Source organism: Chelonia mydas, chromosome 3, assembly GCF_015237465.2.
Source record: "Chelonia mydas isolate rCheMyd1 chromosome 3, rCheMyd1.pri.v2, whole genome shotgun sequence".
In the NCBI taxonomy this organism is placed as follows: Eukaryota; Metazoa; Chordata; order Testudines; family Cheloniidae; genus Chelonia; species Chelonia mydas.
Window position 1 is genome coordinate 95,035,055 of NC_057851.1, and position 21,226 is coordinate 95,056,280.

The 21,226-nt window shown below is 43.0% G+C and overlaps 1 protein-coding gene across 20 annotated transcripts in view; it reads right to left on the reverse strand.

The window, feature by feature from the left end:
* Positions 1-20,679, reverse strand: part of PTPRK (protein tyrosine phosphatase receptor type K) — a 577,439-nt gene extending 556,760 nt beyond the window's left edge. For 8 of the 20 annotated variants that reach the window (XM_037894775.2, XM_037894765.2, XM_043542880.1 and 5 more), the window contains exon 1: positions 20,245-20,618. In XM_037894775.2, coding sequence (XP_037750703.1) covers positions 20,245-20,350 — 106 coding nt within the window. In that variant the 5' untranslated portion in view covers positions 20,351-20,618. Of the gene's footprint in view, positions 1-20,244 lie in introns of all 20 variants that reach the window. The other 12 variants (XM_037894774.2, XM_037894770.2, XM_037894769.2 and 9 more) reach the window with 5 other exon arrangements.
* Between the last annotated feature and the right edge of the window lie 547 nt (positions 20,680-21,226).

A 21,226-nucleotide genomic window follows, 5' to 3' on the forward strand; every position in this document is an offset into this window, starting at 1 on the left:
GGGCCAATACGGGGTAAGGGGGGCTGCCCCCCTTGCTGTGCCCCTGCAGCCATTGGTGGCAGCACCACACTGCCTTCTGACTCCCGGCTCAGAGGAGGCTCCTTTCCAGCCTCCCTCACCCATTATCACCACCAAACCCTGCATGAGGGGACCTCATCTTCCACCGACTTCTTTACCCATGTCCCTGCCACCACTGGGATGAAAGAAGCTTCATTCCAGCTTTCCTCCATCTCCCTGCTCCCACCACAGCTGACCTTACAGCACATGATTCAGGGAAGCGGCTACTTCCCAACACCCACACCCTCCTCCCTGACCACCAAACCCAAGATAGAGAATCTCCAAGGGAGGAAGAGAGAGCAGAGAGTTTATGTGCATCTGCAGTGGGCAGGGAGAGATATCCAAAGTAGGGCAGCAGCCAGGAAAGGGACAATTCACACAAAGGCCGCAGGATTGACTCGTCGGGGGAGGGAAGCATGGAGGATAGAAACCTCAGTGCATGTATTTGCTTTGTGTTTCTCATCAGTGAACTTTTTTTTCACACCTTTAACTGAAAGGGAAGCCAGGACTTCGCTACAGAATGAGGGACCCCCTAATCTATACCACACACGGTACTTTTTTTAAAGCTTAGTATCTCCCTCTCACCTCCAGCCTGAACTGGACAATTTTACCAGACATCTAGTAGCCAGAGGACTTAAACCTAACAGGCACAGATCGATATAAACAAAATGGACACACCCACTATTTAGGAGCAACTCTACCCCTCCCCTCATCTTTCTAGCTACTTAAAAACATGTTTCCTTTGTTACTTTGATTTTTGCATCTTCCTCCACAGTAAGCTGTTCCAGTGCCCCCACTGGCTGTTACTCTTAGCTTTTCAAAATCACAGAAAATTGACCTGATCATGGACAGTAGTGAAACTGACAATGTTCTGAATGGAGTTGGTTGGGACCATTCCAGTGAAAGAGTTTAACTGGAAAATGCTGTACATCAAACCTGAAATGTTTTGAGGATGCATCTCAGGTTCAATGAACTGTCACCTAATCCTAGGCATGGTTCCAGTGGAAACCTCTTTGGTTTCCTGGCAGGCTGTTGGGGAGCCTGAAGCCCTAGAATTCACGGTTCTAACCAGGACTCAACTCCCACCTCCACTGCTCAAGCCAGTGTTCTCAAGTTCCTTGCCATGGAGCTGGGAGACCAGAAGTCTTGAAATGGGCTTCCAAGGTCCATTGCTCCAAGACAGCCCTACCAGGAGGGCTATCACAACAAGGGTGGGGTACACTGGTAGCATCTGACTAAAGTTTACATGATTCTTGTCAATTTCAGTGAACAGCTGCCCAGGTCCCAGGGAACATATTGAATTCTGGAAAATGTGTGTGTTTCCAATTTTTTTCTCCTCAAAATTACTCATGAACAGGAAATCCCAATTTTGCGAGCTCTAGTTCTGGTTAGTAACAGCGAAAACAGAAAATACTTTTCAGTTTTCACTCTGCAGTAGCTTACAAAAGCTTACAAACCCAAACAAAAACAGAGGCCCTGGAGCTGTCTGTCCTCCTAAGTCTGCAGATGACACTCCATCAGTTTAACTTTGTTTTGTCTTTGGAAAGTTTGCGTTGCAGCTTTTTTTAGGGGGGGGGGGGGGCGGGCGCGGCAGAAGAGGGAAGGAGACTGGGAGCAAGTTCTAGGGACCATTTTCTACTCAACCAGGGTAAGTGGATTTTCCAAGCCTCCATATGCAAACTTTTGAAAAACAATATGAAAGTTACACATTACATAATTTGTTCTCCATGCACTAGACTAATAGTTCATGTAATTACATCATGTATTTCCATCTGACACATGGTCCTTATGATTACCAATTTGCCAAGCCACTCTACGTTTTGCAGCAGTTCAGCCAGTCTCTAAAACCTATGTTTATGGCTAGTGTAACCCTTCTATCTTTTTCTTAAAATGGCTATTGGGTAACAATTAACCAACTGTTCATATGCACTTTTTCTCCCTCTGCTATTACAGGAATCTCAGGTTTCCTCCCATGTGCCAAAATTAGTAAACTTTGTGTCTGAGAACAAATTGCTCCATTACTTACAGGAAAGTACCGACCACATGTCAGAGGAAATAGGAATACTCCAGGGATAACTGAAAAAAATATTGTATTCGAATATCTTCCCACATATAAAACATATACCCCTCAGATAGCTGCTGGGCCTGTTTATGAACTAAAAATCTACAATTTAATATCTACATACAATTTAACATCTATAGCCAACACTTAAAATTTATATTGCTAAAAAGAGAGATAAGAGTCAACTAGATGAGATATTAAGTACTTTCGAAATGCACATATAGAAAATCATCACCATCTAAAAGAGGTATATTTTCATAACTGAGAAATTCTACTTCATAACTGAGAAATTCTGAGTTTTTTTTTCTTGGACTCTGGAGCACTGAGTCAGATGACAATCACAGTAATATGACACGAGCTATTTGATATATTAAAAATAGGCAGGAAAAAAGTACTCAATCATCTTTTTATGTCATAAAGGAGCAGTAACAGGCCCAAATGTAAGTTATGCTGGTTTTTGCTTTTGCAGTCCACCTTTAAAATCTTTAGTCTTATTAGTCACTGGTGCTTTAGGGACGAAAAGCCAATTGATTACCTCAACACCTTTGTAGTACATTTTCAGGATTCAGTCTCATCCTCCTTCCCCTTTATAATTCCAGATTCTCTCTTCTCCAAACTCCTTTCAGTTTTATTTCCATAAATATAAGCAAGAGTGCTACTTTAACATGAGTTGTGATCCCAGCTAGTCCTCTGCTGAGTGATATTTTACAAGGCAATGTATGCCCAGTGTGGAGGAACAGGGGAGAGTGAACGGGGATTTTAAATGGTTTTAAATAATTTCTATTAAAAAATGAGATATTTTGTTCAAAATAGCTTGACTCCATGACTTTTTGCATAATAATTACTCACTCACTGTGACAAACACATTATTATTTTATATTTTTTTTTATTTATATATATACACATACACATGCACACACAGAGGTTTTGGGCCCCAGTGTGCTAGGCATTTTGCACACCCTCTCCCGCTCCCCAACTTTTTTCTATTTTATGCTTAAACAACCCTTCGTTATGAGTCAAAATAAGACATTCCTATTTTTCCCAGGGTTCAAAGTACTCAGTCAAAATAATGCTTTGAATTTTTTTCATGTTACAATTTTGTTGGTGTTACTTTATTACAACTTTATACATGTAGGTGCCTGGAGATTTCATTTTGGCCAAAACTATAAATTAAATATCTATTATGTAATCAGCACCAGCACTCTGATAAAGCCTCAACACAAATCAGGATATTCTTCTAGAAAATAACTAAACATTTACCAATTTCATTTACTACTTTCTGGATCCTCCAGGGACCATCAGTATAAGCTAATTAAATCGGGGGGGGGGGGGGGGGGGGGGTTGTAGTATTTTCCTCAGTTCTTGATTGCCTAAAGCTTCTTAGTCATCAGTACTGAAGCTGATTGCTTCATACTCAAACACAGATTTCTCTGCTCAATGCATCATGCACATTGTTCCATTTTAAATATTTTTCTAATATTAACTTTTATTGTCACAGAATTATGCTGACCTTCACAGTTTATCTTAGGATGCTTTTCTTGGGTAAGTAACTAAGAGAAGGAAAGACAGTATACTTGTAAGAAAGTATTTCGCCATATTTTACTTTCCATGAAATATGGACTTCTGAAACACAAATAAAACCTAATACTTATTGTTTTCATTTCTGTACTCAGCAGTCAGTGATGAGATGTTTATAGTTAGCATCTGGATACTATTATTGTGCACAGCCATATATCTGATTATTTCAGTATTTCTAAGGTCCACAAATGCCATTAATAATTATATATTCTATTCTCTCAGATTCATAGGATCATCATGTAGCCCATAAGCCACAAACTCTAGATTTTAACATTTCTGTCAATTTACGGATAACTTGAATGCTTATAAGAAACACGTGGGCACTCTCTCTCTACTCTAAATGGGCATTCTGTGATAATTACCCTTAAAGACTTACTGATCACTCTACACAATTCCTTAATCCACAATTGAGAGAAATGCAAATAAACCACCAGAAGAAATGTAGCTTTAATTAGACCATGTCTACACTATCACTTATGTCAGCAAAATTTATGTCGCTCAGAAGTGTGAAAAAACCACACCCATGAGCAACACAAATTACACCGGCATAAGTGGTAGTGTGCACAGTGCTATGTCGGTGGGAGAGGCCTACAGACATAGCTACCGCTGCTCATTGGGGGTGGTTTAATTATGTCAACAGGAGAGCTTTCCTGTCAGCGTAGAGTGGCTATACGAGAGATTGCGTACAGCTGTGCCGCTGCAAACTCTATAGTGTAGACATAGCTGCAGAAATGATATAGAGGAAAGAGCTGAAGTATGGAATACCAAAAAACCAGTTAAGTACATATGCTTGAATGTGGTTTAAATGGTGTATAAACTGACCCAGCTGCCTAACGCTGTTATGCAACCACTGGACATACAAGCCAGTTGTGGAGTCTGACTCATTACTTGGAGGGACTGTGAATATGAAAGCAGTTCATACCTCAAGCATGACTTCATGGAGAGCTGTGAACAGGCCCTGAAAAAAAATCCTACCTAGTCCTTAGCCCAAGTGTGTATAGGAGGACTTCAAAGCAATGTTTCAAGGTAGAGAATAATCAACTATTTAAGAAGTACGTGGTATCTTCTCCCCCACTCATGCAAGATACCATAAAGGCTTAACCCAACATCTTTGCCAAAGAAAAAACAAACAGGCTAAACAACCTGAATGTATTTATTGATTTAAATTGCTTTTGACATTCACCACCAAAACTAAAAATACTACCCATTGCCAAGTTCTTATCCAGGGCTTAAATAGTAAACTTGTAACCAAAGGAATTCTCCTTCCCTTTTGTCTTCACCATATATTACTGATATTGCACCGGTCTAATTATAGAACAAGGAGTAATGGCCTCAAGTTGCAGTGGGGGAGGTTTAGGTTGGATATTAGGAAAAACGTTTTCACTAGGAAGGTGGTGAAGCACTGGAATGGGTTACCTAAGGTAGTGGAATCTCCATCCTTAGAGGTTTTTAAGGTCAGGCTTGACAAAGCTCTGGTTGGGATGATTTAGTTGGGGATTAGTCCTGCTTTGAGCAGGGGGTTGGACTAGATGACCTCCTGAGGTCCTTTCCAACCCTGATATTCTATGATATTTTAACAAAGGAAATTATGTTCCCTTTCAGACTGAGTTTTGTTTCAACCCATTCAGCAATCCAATGGTTATGCCATTAAAAGAGCTTTGTTTTCATCCACAACTAAAGCAGTTGTTCCTTGCTTTGAAAACAGAGTTATCTTTTAGACTAAAAAAAACTGAAAGATGTTTGAATGGCAAAACAGCTATGTCCTGATCCTGCCAGTGAATAACTTAACACAAGTAGTCCTACTGAGCTCAACCACCACCCCACCCCCAACTACTCATGTACATAAGAATTGAGGCCCTAGTTTGCAGTTTTGTGCATAACCACCAATTCCGTTCCTGGTACAATTTAGGATGGACTACCAATATAAAGTAATCTGTAGCAGGGGGCAAAAAAAAAAGTTAAGCTTGTGCCTTTTTGCTTCTTTAAACTATATAAGGAAAGGCTGAAAGGTTTGTTCAGGTTTATTCTGGAGGATTTCCTTTCAAAGGGATTTTTTCCCCTTGGACGTGTTTTTTTACATCAGAAATTCAGGTCCCATCTAGCCTAAAAGAAACCAGAGAATCACATAGCAACTGTGTGGGCCTACTAGAGAGAACAGTGAACTGGAACTCAGAAAACCTAGCTCTATTCCCACTGAATGACTTTGCCACTAGCCCACTGAATGACTATGGCCAAGTGACTTCACCTCTCTATGCCTTATTCTCTTTGTACAGATGGGGAATGTTTCTCTTCTTGAAATCTACGGATGAAAAAGGCTACGTAAGAGGTAGGTATTACTTTACCACAGGAGTGTCTGAACTGCACACGTACATGATGATTACTACTACCTCAATGACCAGCACCTCGTACCAACACCAATTTTTCTGTCTGCTCAAAGAACTATAAAATTAAAATGGCAAAAAACTTCATTCCCCTACTTTGGGATTTCCTCCAAGACCTCTTTCCCATCAGCTTCCCAAGAACTCAGTTCAACTCCAGATTTGGTCACTCAGGTTTTTTAATTTGACATACAGGAAAGCTCCAATGAATTAATCAGACTCAAGTGTGGGGGTGGGTATAGATGTGCCACACATTCAATGTACATAATCATGAATCAGCTTATGCACATGCTTACGCTTAATACATCGTATCACACACTTTACAGTTGGTCTACCAGTTTTTGTAGCCAATCCCCATCTAGATCATGAGCTGTTCACATGCTGAATTACATGCTAAACCACAGCTGCAAGTTATCACAAGTTTACTATCCTATCTATTTCTTTTCAATTCGCTACATCTTTTACATATTGACAAGGCTCCTGTAAATTCATGCTTTTCTCATTTTTTCATGCCCTTGCTCACAATAGACCTACAGTCTAGAGTTAAGGTTGCCCAGCAATAGTTCATGCCCTTCCAGAACTACGTCATTCAAACTTGTGAAAACCAGGAAACACAAGGTTAAAGTACATGCCCACACAACCTTAACTCTGCCCTCTCTGAGAGCTCCAAAACACCCATACTTTCACTCTGCATTTGCACTGTAAAGAAAAGATGCAACCTGAACCTACCCTATACCCAACCACTTAGGCCAGGTGTACACTAGGAAATTAGGTATGTATAACTTCGTTGCTCAGGGGTGTTAAAAATTCACACCCCTGAGCAATGCAGTTAAACTGACCTAACCTCCAGTGTAGACAGCACAAGGCTGATGAGAGAATTCTCTGTCAACATAGCTACTGCCTCTTGGGGATGTGGAGTAGCTGTGCTGATGGGAGAAGCCCTCCCATTGGTGTAGATAGAATCTTTGCTGCAGCATTTTAACTATAGACCTGCCCCTAGTCTACTTTCATGACAAAACACCACGTTTTGGAAATTTAATAACTCTTCACACTAACTCACAGAATACCACCTAAACCTATACTTTCTCTTACCCATTACTAAACCCAGAGGCTTCTCTCATATCTCAAGTCATTACTGATCTAATTATGGTGGTTAAAAAAAAAAAAACACACCTCCCCCATACCTTGGTACAGAGACAACCTGTACAATTTTGCAATAGCGTGTCAAGATACTCATGCTCCCTTTCCTTTACTCAGACATGTACTGGGCACAACAAACCCTGATCTCTTCATATCATAATCACAGCTCTGGCTCATCAAGCTAATCCCCATCTCTTCAGTGAACAAACAAATCTCTAGCTACCTGTTCCACCCACTGCCTCCACCATTCAGTTAGCACCAGTTCACACCCTGAATGCAGCTGCAGTACATGTAGATAATTCCCAGTGCTTATTGCCTGCTCTGGGAAGGCAGAGGTAACATTACAAGGACATGTTCCTGAATTCTGTATTTCCTGGTTTTCATAAATTTGAGTTTTGCTGTACTTCATGTTCTGGAAGGGCATGAACTATCACCAAGCAACCTTAACTGTGGATTAATTATTTTTATTTCTTTGCCATTTAATACCTGCTTAACTTCAGTGACAAACATTTCAGAGAAAGGACATCTATGACTCAACACCTTCTCCCTTCACTTAAGGGGCAAGAATTAACAATATTTATCTTCCAAGGCCCTTCAGAAGTCCTCCAGCAAAACCTGGGAAGATCAAAGTTGACGTTCCTTGTGTTTCTAAAGGTTAAAAAAAAAAACACACACACACAAGCAGAGAGGAACAAATAGACCCACATTTTTCAGGCCCTTTTCATCTCTAAAGCACTAAAGAGGCAGAAGTCTATTAAATATATTTTTATTTGCAGGTCACTTACAACAAGGCAATATTCATCTCTCAACATGCCACTCTGAAGAAGCCCTCCTCCACAGGAAGGAAAATAGAGAAAATACAGAAATTGTGCTTTCAAGGGAAATTGAAGTTTAGCAATTGTACAAAATATAAAATTGCCTTCTCTACTTTACATTACTTGGTTTTGACGACTTGCCCTTCTACTAAGTATTGACTGCTGTCTCACTGCTAAAAGTCACAAAGACTTACCCCTGCATTATATAAGAGGGTGAGAAAGAAATTCAACTGTGCTCTCCCACATTTAGTCACAGAGACAGTATCAAGAGGAAGCCTCAAGAATTGCAAAGATACATCTAGTCCCCCATTCTGATTTTAATCCCCCAATCACCATGCAAAGCCTGAAAGATACCAAATGGCAAGCTGTTAAAAGTGGAAGAATTGTTCTATTACCACCAATAGATACAGAATGAAAATGACCCAGTTTTTGTAATCTTCACTTGCCACACTTCATGGGACATCAGGAACCACCGAGTGAAACATTCAAATATTAAGGCATTTGTGCTTATCACCTGTAAGGTACGTCTACACAGTAGCTGGGAGCTTGCTCCCTAGTGCAGGTAGACAGATGCTAGCTCTGCTTCAGTCAGTATGCTAAAAATAGCAATGTGACTACAGTGGCATAGACAGCAGCATGGGCTAGTCACACGAGTATTTATCCACAGGGTCGTTCAGGTTTGTGCTCAGCTGACTAGCCTGAGTCGCTGTGGCCACACTGCCATTTTTAGCATGCTAGCACACTCCCAGCTTCTGTATACCCTTGGGATGATGTAAGCACTTAAAGTCAATAGGTATTTTAAGCCAAGCTACTAAAAACTATAGAAAAAATAATACATGGAAATGCTACTTAGCAATAATCATAATTAAAAGTTAAAACATTTATAAAATTAAGTGTTTCCACTCCACAAAGGACATAATTTATCAGAAGCTGTTAGAAGTTATTTTAATTAGAATCAAATTTGTTTTGTCAGGGCATTTTTCTCTGCCAGTTATCTTCAAAGCCAGCAGTATGGTTTTGCTTTGTTATTACAGTAAGGGAGAGTGATATCTATATTTCACACAAACATACACAAAGCATACAACTCAACCAGTCAGTGTAAATATCGTCTTCAATGTACAGTAAAAATAACGAATATGCAACCATTAAATTATAGAAAAGAAAATCTGGCTTTAAAACAAAGGCCTAATTCATAAGTACCCAAAGTGAGACAATTGGGAGAGTGTGAAAATATTTCCAAATATTTCCTTTCCAAATGCAAACAGATGGACATCGTACCAAAAGGACTGAAGGTAAAAAATCCATTACAATCTACATACCACACAGACTATGTGACAGCTTGTGCCACACGCTCTCAAAGAAACTGCGGAATCACCTGATCAACATCCTCTACAGCAAACAGGGAAAGATTAAGAATGAGCTCTCAAAAATGGATACTCTCATAAAAAAACAACCTTCCACACAAACTTCCTCGTGGCTGGACTTTACTAAAACTAGACAAGCCATTTACAACACACACTTTGCTTCTCTACAAAAGAAAAAGGACACTAAACTTTCTAAACTACTACATGCTACAAGGGGCAACAGCAATGGTTCCCTCAACCCACCCAGCAATATTGTTAACCTATCCACCTATACTCTCAGCCCAGCAGAAGCAGCTGTCCTATCTCGGGGCCTCTCCTTCTGCCCCTCCACCCCCACGAACATGATACAGTTCTGTGGTGACCTGGAATCCTATTTTCGACGTCTCTGACTCAAGGAATATTTCCAGCATACCTCTGAACAACATACTAATCCACAGAGACCTCCCTACGAACACTACAAAAAGAAGGATTCTAGGTGGACTCCTCCTGAAGGTCGAAACAGCAGACTGGACTTCTACATAGAGTGCTTCCGCTGACGTGCACGGGCTGAAATTGTAGAAAAGCAGCATCACTTGCCCCATAACCTCAGCTGTACGGAACACAATGCCATCCACAGCCTCAGAAACAACCCTGACATCATAATCAAAAAGGCTGACAAAGGAGGTGCTGTTGTCATCATGAATAGGTCGGAATATGAACAAGAGGCTGCTCGGCAGCTCTCCAACACCACTTTCTACAAGCCATTACCCTCTGATCCCACTGAGAGTTACCAAAAGCAACTACAGCATTTGCTCAAGAAACTCCCTGAAAAAGCACAAGATCAAATCCGCACAGACACACCTCTGGAACCCTGACCTGGGATATTCTATCTACTACCCAAGATCCATAAACCTGGAAATCCTGGGCGCCCCATCATCTCAGGCATTGGCACCTTGACAGCAGGATTGTCTGGCTATGTAGACTCCCTCCTCAGGCCCTACGCTACCAGCACTCCCAGCTACCTTCGAGACACCACTGACTTCCTGAGGAAACTACAATCCATCGGTGATCTTCCTGATAACACCATCCTGGCCACTATGGATATAGAAGCCCTCTACACCAACATTCCACACAAAGATGGACTACAAGCCGTCAAGAACACTATCCCCGACAATGTCACGGCTAACCTGGTGGCTGAACTTTGTGACTTTGTCCTTACCCATAACTATTTTACATTTGGGGACAATGTATACCTTCAGAGCAGCGGCACTGCTATGGGTACCCGCATGTCCCCACAGTATGCCAACATTTTTATGGCTGACTTAGAACAACGCTTCCTCAGCTCTCGTCCCCTAACGCCCCTACTCTACTTGCGCTATATTGATGACATCATCATCTGGACCCATGGAAAAGAAGCCCTTGAGGAATTCCACCATGACTTCAACAATTTCCATCCCACCATCAACCTCAGCCTGGACCAGTCCACACAAGAGATCCACTTCCTGGACACTACAGTGCTAATAAACGATGGTCACAAACACCACCCTATACCGGAAACCTACTGACCGCTATTCCTACCTACATGCCTCCAGCTTTCACCCTGACCGCACCACACGATCCATCGTCTACAGCCAAGCTCTGCGATACAACCGCATTTGCTCCAACCCCTCAGACAGAGACAAACACCTACAAGATCTCTATCAAGCATTCTTACAACTACAATATCCACCTGCGGAAGTGAAGAAAAAGATTGATAGAGCCAGAAGAGTTCCCAGAAGTCACCTACTACAGGACAGGCCTAACAAAGAAAATAACAGAACGCCACTAGCCGTCACCTTCAGCCCCCAACTAAAACCCCTCCAACGCATTATTAAGGATCTACAACCTATCCTGAAGGATGACCCAACACTCTCACAAATCTTGGGAGACAGGACAGTCCTTGCCTACAGACAGACCCCCAACCTGAAGCAAATACTCACCAGCAACCACATACCACACAACAGAACCACTAACCCAGGAACCTATCCTTGCAACAAAGCCCGTTGCCAACTGTGTCCACATATCTATTCAGGGGACACCAGCACAGGGCCTAATAACATCAGCCACACTATCAGAGGCTCGTTCACCTGCACATCCACCAATGTGATATATGCCATCATGTGCCAGCAACGCCCCTCTGCCATGTACATTGGTCAAACTGGACAGTCTCTACGTAAAAGAGTAAATGGACACAAATCAGATGTCAAGAATTATAACATTCATAAACCAGTCAGAGAACACTTCAATCTCTATGGTCACGCGATTACAGACATGAAAGTCGCTATTTTACAACAAAAAAACTTCAAATCCAGACTCCAGCGAGAAACTGCTGAATTGGAATTCATTTGCAAATTGGATACAATTAACTTAGGCTTGAATAGAGACTGGGAGTGGCTTAGTCATTATGCAAGGTAGCCTATTTCCCCTTGTTTTTTCCTAACCACCCCCCCCCCCCCCGATGTTCTTGTTAAACCCTGGATTTGTGCTGGAAATGGCCCACCTTGATTATCATACACAATGTAAGGAGAGTGGTCACTTTGGATAAGCTATTACCAGCAGGAGAGTGAGTTGTTTTTTTTTTGGGGGGGGGGGGGTTTGAGAAAACCTGGATTTGTGCTGGAAATGGCCCACCTTGATCATCATACACATTGTAAGGAGAGTGATCACTTTAGATAAGCTATTACCAGCAGGAGAGTGGGGTGGGAGGAGGTATTTTTTCATGCTTTTTGTGTGTATATAATAAGATCTACTACACTTTCCACAGCATGCATCCGATGAAGTGAGCTGTAGCTCACGAAAGCTTATGCTCAAATAAACTGGTTAGTCTCTAAGGTGCCACAAGTACTCCTTTTCTTTTTGTGAAAATATTGCTTTTTTCAATTAATCTAGACAATCGTATGATTTTCTGGGAATTGAAGCAGTATTAAACAACAGGCTTACAAATTCACATCTTTAAGGGCTCAATCCTGCAGCCACTTACTACCAAGAATGTAGTCTTTACATGATAGCAAGCTTAGATCCAAGCTCGATAGTATAATCGTGCCATAAATATGTCACTCAATTACTTCACTGACAAAACAGTGTTATGGCTATGCCAATATGCACTGTCATGGTATTAAGTCAACCAAACCCATAAAAAAATCCGCTCTCAAGGCATGTAGAACAGCTGTAAATCAATATATTCTGTCTCTCTCAGATGAGATTTAAAACAGTTTTTAAGTGTAAAAACTAATGTGTGTTCCCAGAAAACAATACAAAATTAAAAAGTTTTGATGCATACTTTCTGAGTCTATAAAAATTGAGGGTTTTTTCTTTGTTTCGCTGGATAAAACCTCTCACTGATTCTGGAAAGTATTTGTTTTGTTTTAAAAACATGACAGCCAATAAACCAAGACTCACACTAAAATAACTTTTACATTTGGGACAGCAGTTACTGAAATGAAGAATCTCACTCTTAAAATATAGGGATTTCACCCTTAATATGTAGTATAATGGTCCCAATCCTGCAAATCGGCCAAAGGCAGAATTACACAGCTGGGGGTCATATGAGGTTGCAATTTAATACAAAGAGAGCTGAGGAGTAGTGTCCACAACCTCAATGTATTCTCAGCTCTGCATAATGCTGCCAGGCAGGAGATGGGCAGCTTTTAACTGAATTTTAGTCTCTAAGGTGCCACAAGTACTCCTTTTCTTTTTGCGAATACAGACTAACACGGCTGTTACTCTGAAACCTGAATTTTCTTGTTTTCATTGGTCTGTGTCAGCCAGTATCTTTGAATCTATTCAATATTTTAGAACTGCTGGTGAATTCTTGAAAGTAAGACAAAATCTTGACTCACAGACAGGGATTTGACCATGGAAACAGACACAGCAGAGCAAATGGACCATTTAAACACACTTAGAGATTCGTTAAGAAACACACACCTAGAATTTTTGTGGAAATTAATTTCAAGAAAAAAAGGCAAAACAAAAAAACAGCACTGTTCCTTCAGATACAAACCGATCCATAGTGTCAGTGCCCTAAAATTTTACATTGATTTTCCCAACCCACCCCCATCCTGAACAAACAAAAGCAACTGAATTGCACAACTACCTGCCAAGTGCTAAACAAAGTAAATGGAACTCCTTAAGTGTGTCAACAATCCTCACAATAGTCAACTGTGACCTTACCCTCCACAATTCAAAAAAAATTACTTACTTTAAGAGTCTACTGAATTGCTCAGCACCCACATAAAGAAATGATTAAATAAATATTCAACAAGCAACCTGGCTGGGGGGAAGGGGGCGTGGTATTGTTTAACTAAACTATAAACTTTGGTCTCTAACACAATATTGCTGCTGTGCAAGCATAAAGAGCTTATTATTTTAGGAAACATTGCAGCTAGTGTTGCCAACCCTCCAGGTTTGTCCTGGAATCTCCAGGAATTAAAGATTGTGTCGTGTGATGAAACCTCCAGGAATATATCCAACCAAAATTAGCAACCCTAATTGTAACATGTTTTTTATTCTCAGGCATTTGTATAAAATTGCTTATTCTATGTTATTATTTCAACAGCATTTTAATAGTTCTTCAAAGTCATCTACACTATAGTCTGAATGTGCAGTAACAGAGAAAATAATTCTACCTTCCTGCTCACCACCAAACAAGGTGTACAACATAGGAGCAGCAAGAATGTGTTTTGAGCTATACACTTGATCAATGAAATACAGTTTCTGTGACAAGGTTTACAACCAAAATTATTCTTTAATGTTATATGTCTCATTTTCTGCCCACCCACCAGTTCACTAGACCTATGTTAATGAAAAAAGCATGCATCACAAATAGTAAAGCAACACCATTATTTCAGATTGTATCTAAAATTTTACTAGATGGAAACTAATTGTTAAGTATCACTAATGTCTGGTTAACACAAAGTGCACTCTGGAACTTAATCCACATCTCACAATTGTAATAGTTTGTCCATTAATTTTGGCCCCACTACTGCAAATAATTATGCAAGATTGGGGCCTTGGATTAACAAGCCCACATACAAGAGCAGAGGTGGGCAAACTACCGCCCGCAGGACCATCCTGCCCAGCCCCTGAGCTCCCAGCCGGGGAGGCAAGCCCCCAGCCTCTCCCCCGCTGTTCCCCCTTCCCCGCAGCCTCAGCGCACCGCGCCGCCCATGCTCTGGCCCACCGCTCCTGCCAGGCAGCGTGGCTAGCTCTGGCCGGGCTGCGAGCTCCTGCTGCTCTGAGCAGCATGGTAAGGGAGGAAGGTTGGATAAGGGGCAGGAGGTCTCGGGGGGCAGTCAGGGGACGGGGAGCAGAGGGCAGTTGGATGGGGCAGAGGTTTTGGAGGGGCAGTCAGGGGATAGGGGGCATTGGATAGGCATGGGAATCCTGGGGCGTGCTGTCAGGGGGCGGAGCAGTCAGGAGACGGGGGGTTAGGTAAGGGGTGGGGTCCCAGGAGAGGGCAGTCAGGGGACAAGGAACGGGGGGGTTGGATGGGTCTAGGGTTTTGAGGGGGCAGTCAGGGGGCGGGAAGTGGGGGCGGGGGGGGTGGCCAGGCTGTTTGGGGAGGCACAGCCTTCCCTACCCAGCCCTCCATACAGTTTTGCAACACCGATGTGGCCCTTGGGCCAAAAAGTTTGCCCACCCTGTACAAGAGATACCAACATACAAAGGAAAATGCTAATATATTCTGTGACAACATGGCTTTAACTATCACCTAAGCAGTTTATCAGTTTTTTAAATATTTTTTTAAATCTTAATCTTCTTTAAAATGTTATATGCACACACAGACTGTGTATATATAAAATTTGACTGTATGCTACACACAACTTTGAACATAATCAGTAAGAAAATACTAACCAGACTTTAGCTGCTTTAATACTAGAGGGGTCACTCAGTTTCAAAAACCTTTTTAATTCCTAATCTAATATTATTTTTAATATTTTAGTAACTGCCTAAACCTTTTACACAATTAGATAAACATGAAATATTAATAATTTCATTTTAGTAAGCCTGGCTAAAGATTTTGGTATGTTTCCCTATATCAAGGTTAGCTCTTAGATTATTATAAATTCCTTATAAAAGAAATAACACTTGTATTGCTCTACTATATCAGATTTCAAAGATAGTAAAGTTCTTTCTTTGAGAAAGAAATTCTATTAAACTTTAAATGAACATATTAATCAAGGGCCTAATCCTGCAATCCTTATACATTTAGCCTTTGCTCATCCAGAGAGCCCCAATTTGTAGAGACTACTGCCATGTAAAGTTTGTAGGTTCATTCCTTAAATTTGTAATATATTTTACAAAGCCTTGACCTTTTAAAATACAAGGACCTCATGTTTAAGTTGTTTTAATTATCCCTCTTTAAAAACATGTTCTGTGAGATAAAATTTTAAATTTCAGAGCTTTAGGCATATGAGGCTGATCCATCTCTAAGAATTTTAGTCTAGTGTATTGTATTTAACATAAAATAAAATTCTAAACTGTTGTAATGGATGTCATCTCAGGTAATATAACAATATTGCTATTAAAGCTGGATGAAAGCCAGTAAAAAAAAATTGTATTTTGTTTTTTCAAAATTTAAGAAGTCTAACTGCTATTATTTAATACCATTAAGCAGCATCTATTTATAATGAATTGTAAAATTGATCAGTTCCTTATTCAACTGCAAAAATCATAGATTGAAGCATGTGCTGTATCTGAAACAGCTAGACTTCTGTGAACTTCAGGCACTGTCAGAATGTTTTAGCCCAGAGTGTGACAGGCACATACCAAGTTGAAGGCCCATGTTCCATTACATCTTAAAAAACAAGAAGGATGAAAAGCAGCAGCAGCATAAAGCAACAGTATACTAAAGGGCAGGAATTGCTAAAAACGCTTCTGCCTGCACCATTGCAAAGAAAAAAATTAGACACCTACCACGTGTCATCTATGTATGATGGGGCTGGGGATTATATGCCAGAGAAAATTTCCATCTGTAGCTATTTCCTTTCAAAATTCATCTTGCTCTTTTTTCTTTGCTGTTCTCATTTTTTCCTGCATTTCTCTTTTAACTTGCTCCGCCTCACCTCCTTTCCCTGTGCTTTCATAGAATACATAGGGAGGGAGTGCAGGCATCACAAAACCCATTTGGAGGAGGGCTGCATTTAACAAGACTGGGGGCCACAGTTTGGCCAGGCCTGTAATATAGCACATCACACAATCCAACCTGAATATTAACTTAAACTGTCTTGGATCTGGCCACTGTTCGTAGATTGAAAACTGTGTGAAGGACTCATAAAACAAAAGAAAATATCATTTTGACTGATATGTTGTAGAGATGTCAGTGGGGTACTGCAGATATTGGTAGCAGACCCAAATTGAGTCAACATCTGTATTAATAATCAAGAAGAAAGAATGAATAGTAACATTGTTTTAAATTCTTATGAGTTGGAGAAGATGAATACAAATACAAAGGAAGCTGGAGTGGAATTAGAATGAGCTTTAACTTGGAAAACGGCAGGCTAATACATGAGGAGGGGAGCAGCAATCAGTCAAAGGAATGTACTCAGAAAGAAGTAATGCTGCTAAAAAACTTTGGGGTGCTAGTCAGCAGCTAAGAGGATGCGTCTTTGGCTGTATGCACAGAGGCATCTCATCGTGGGCTAGAGAGAAGGTCCCTCTCCGTATGGCAGGGACACACCCTCACCTTGTGTATTGCATATACTTTTAAACCCTTTGATACAAGAAAAATGTCAGAATTCTGAAGAGAATTCAGAGAACAGAAATAATTAAGGGCTGCAGGGATTGGCTTGTGATAGTGAAAGGATAAGTGTATATAGCTTTACTAAATCTGGGACATTCATAACTAGACTAAACATCAGGAAACACTAGTAGGGAACAACTCTGCACTGACAGGTGGATGGACAAGGTAATTTAACATGACTTTTTAGCCACAAGTGTCTCGATTATGATGCATAAACACAGAATCTTAAACTTCCATATTCTGTAGCTGATGCTGTCAGAACATGCTATTTTTCTTCTAACCTTTAAAAGAGTCTGACTGAGCAGGCTTCTAATTGACGGAGTTCTGATCAGTACAATACATCAGCACATCCTATGCTTAGCATTAGAAAGTGAATGCATTAGCTACTGAAAAAACTCAGTATATGAAATAAATTAATCCCATGTCTTCCTACAGATGCGGTTCTTCAACTCACTCAGGCTTTACCTACTGTCAGAATCCTACATTCTTCTACTCACTGTAAATTTTAAGGTACTGACATAACTTTTTGTGGTCTCCGTTAAATACCAAAAGGGTTTCAGACACGTTCTAAGACATGAAATATCACGGGAGCCTAGGACACACAAGTGACCACACGTCTATGTAAATATACAAGCTTGTGAAAGCAAGGGTCTTGAAGTAGAAATATCTCTCTCTCTCTATATATATATATATATATAAAATATATGGTACATTGATATGACACTGTCAAGCCAGTGATATTTCATATTGCCATAGCCAAATCATCAGTCTAATTTCTATAGTATGATGCATACATAAAGGTATTTTCTGCCTTAGCGTAATACTTTAGCCATCCCTGTAATATCAACTGTAAGGAAAACAAGTGCTGCACATCTTGTATTCCTCTTTTCTTTTCCCCAGTGAAGACCTTTACCACACAATACATCAATGTTTACTTTTGCTAACAATTTCTATAAGCATATATTAAATTATTATACACCTCCAAGTCAGTCATATAGGACACATAAGCCGCGCAGATCAGCACAACTTCTATCATCACCTTATCTTTCTTGATTAAAAGAAAATTTCAAGGTTCAAATCTTCTAACAAAGAGGAAGAAATGTATTCAGGAGAACAGAACAACACTCTTCTCTTACAATTAAAATTTTACACTTCAGCTGCAATGACAACAGTATTTCAAATTCTCATGAATACATATACCTTCAATCACAGCCACGTTCTAGTTCAAATTTTCAATCAACAAACTAAGGTCCCAATAAGATAGGGCCCAAACATCTTTTCAAACTCATGCGCCCAACGGGGGGGGAGGGACGACGACAAGAATCTTCTGTACTATTCTCATATGTAATGCTTCATATGAAGAAACCAGCCCAAAATGTGATTTCCATCCTACAGTAGAAAGGCATGCAGCACATTTACTGTTATACTACTAACTGACTACACTCTAAACACAGCAATTGCATTCTGCTTATATCACTCCTTGTCTACCATGGTCAGAACCTCTTTTATTCTGTATGCTGTATTTCATCATCTTTGCTTGACTGCACCTCATAGAGTGCCTGTGCTGCCACCTGAATATTTGCCCCTCTCTCACTTTTGAGCCATCTGAAATGGTTACAACTCCCTCGTTGGGTTCCCCCACCCGCACCCCCCTTCTGGTGTTGTTTTGTTTTTTAAACTGGGCAATCCCCACATGTTTTCATTGTGGTGGTGGTGCTGTAAACTTGCTTCAGTTATCCTAAGAACAGCAAAAATCTATACACTCCTCTGAAACGTGAACTCTTCCACGGTCTCATCGTTTTGACTACCTCTTCTGCAAAAGCAAACGAATCCCGAGCGGAAGTCACCATTCAAGTGGTTGCATGCGGAGGTGGGAGCTTGGCCAGGAAAGTTCTTAGTCTGACAGCCGAGCGCGGACCCAGACCCCTCCTGTTATTTACCAGGTAAACTATAAGGGCTGCCACCGCACAGAGGAGCGGACAGCAGAAATCAACAGCGCTTCGGAAAAGTTGTCCCAACACGTATAGGCAACCGAAGTGCAAGGGGAAAGAAAAAATCAGCCTGACTCGGGGAGCAGCTTGTTTGCTTAGAAAAATCAGACTGTGACGGCCCAATGTGTTTTGGCAGCCCTCTCCCTCACTTGGGGGGGGGGGGGGGGTTAAGGCTATGTTAAAACTGGGATTATTACCACCCAGCCAAATACCCGCCGCCACCCCTTCGCGTTCCAGAGTTGAGAGTTGCAGCTGGGTTTTTCCACCCCTTCCTAATAAAACACTTCTTGGAGGCGATTGGGAGGCCAGCCCCACCGCAGAAAACTTCGGTTTGATTTGCTTTTACGTCCCAGATCCCGTGCTGTGTGTAGAGAAGGCGCCCGACCGGAAATAAACCATACTACACCAATGCCCAAAACATAGGGAGCTATTCCCCCAGCGCCGGGGCCGGAGAGGAGAAAGTTCCACGAACAATGGGAGCAGCAACAAGCTCCGGCACAAACGCTACCTGGGAAACTGGCTAGAGGAGAGGGAGAGAGTTGACGAGGCATTTACATGCCCACGTCGCTCGTCCGCTCTCCAAGCCCCGCAGCAAGGAGGCGCAGGCCGGTGAGATCCCCACGGACACGGAGAGACCTCCCCTCCACGTCCTGCCTTTTCGGGGTACGGAGCGGGTGGGGCGAGCCCCCCCCCCCGCGCGCCCAGAAGGAAGGAAGCTACTGGAGGCGAGCGCTGGCGGTCCCGCACCGAGCCGGGCTCGAACGCCCAATCCCTGCGAGCCCCGCAGCTCCGGCGGGAGAACCCCGCGACAATGCCCCCTCCAGGGCGCCGCGGCCGGGCGAGCGCCGCCGCCAGCTCTGCCCGGGGGAAGCCGCCTCCTTATCAGCCCGGGGCGCCTCCTTACCTGAGCTCCAGCTCCCCTCTTGCTGCTCCGAGCCCTAGGAGAGGCAGCCCGGGCCGGAGCGGGACCCCACACCCCCTCCTCCCCCAGCGCAACAGTGCACCCGTGGCCGGCGCCTCCGCACCCGGTGGGCGCCGAGCTGCAGCGGGCAGCGCGGGGTCTTTCCCCGGGGAACCCCACCGCCCGCGGGGCCACTTACCTGCCGCGAACTGGGCTCGGGCTGTTCCGAGCTGGGCCGGCGACGGGCCGGCCAGCAGGACGAGCAGTGGCAGCCAGGCGGCGGCGGCTCCGGCTCCCGGCTCCATGGCGAGTTTGGAGAAGTTTGGGGAAGAGAGGCGGGCTGGCCCCGAGCGGCACGCTCCGCGGGCAGGGCTCGCCGGGAACCCCTCACCCCGCTGCAGCCACCGCCTCCTCCTCCGCGGCCCTCGGGCCCGCCCCCGAACCACCCCGAGGGCAGCACCAGCCCGGCGCTTCCACGCTCGGCAGCGGCTGCTCCCAGTAACTCCAGAGTTACTTTGCTGCCGCTCTGCGAGAGGGGAAGGAGGAGCCGCGCGCGCACGTCAACCCCTCCGGCTCCCAGCGCCGGGCACAGGGAATGTGGGACTCCAGCCCGGAGCACAGACGCCGCCAGAGCGGGGCCCGCCAGCGCCTCCTGCTGCAGACACGCGGACGTGCAGCCTGGCGGGCGGCCACTGGCACACCAGCGGCTGCGGGAGCCACCGGGGCCCGGCCTCCCTCGTGTAGCAGCCTCCTCTCCCGGGCAACGGGTGCAGTTTCAGCAGGAGAGGGAGAGATGGGGAACGATTCTGTCTCGGGCTATCGCGGTCCGTTTTCTTCTCTAGAAAGGGGAACAAAGGAGAAAGACGCTGGATCACAAACTCGCCCCTGCACTGGCAGACCGGAATCATCCTAGCCACGGGTTAGACTCACTCCACACTCCCAGTGCTTTGCTTTGGCTGGAGTTCCTCTTATTTTAAAATATAAATACTGTACTGGAGGGAGGGGGATATTGTTTCAATGCAGATGCAAAACTCGACACATTTTGGAGCCAGTCTATTATATACAGGCAAAGAGTCCTGTGGCATAAGCTTATGCTCCAATCCGTCTGTTAGTCTATAAGGTGCCACAGGACTCTTTGCCGCTTTTACAGATCCAGACTAACACGGCTACCCCTCTATTAT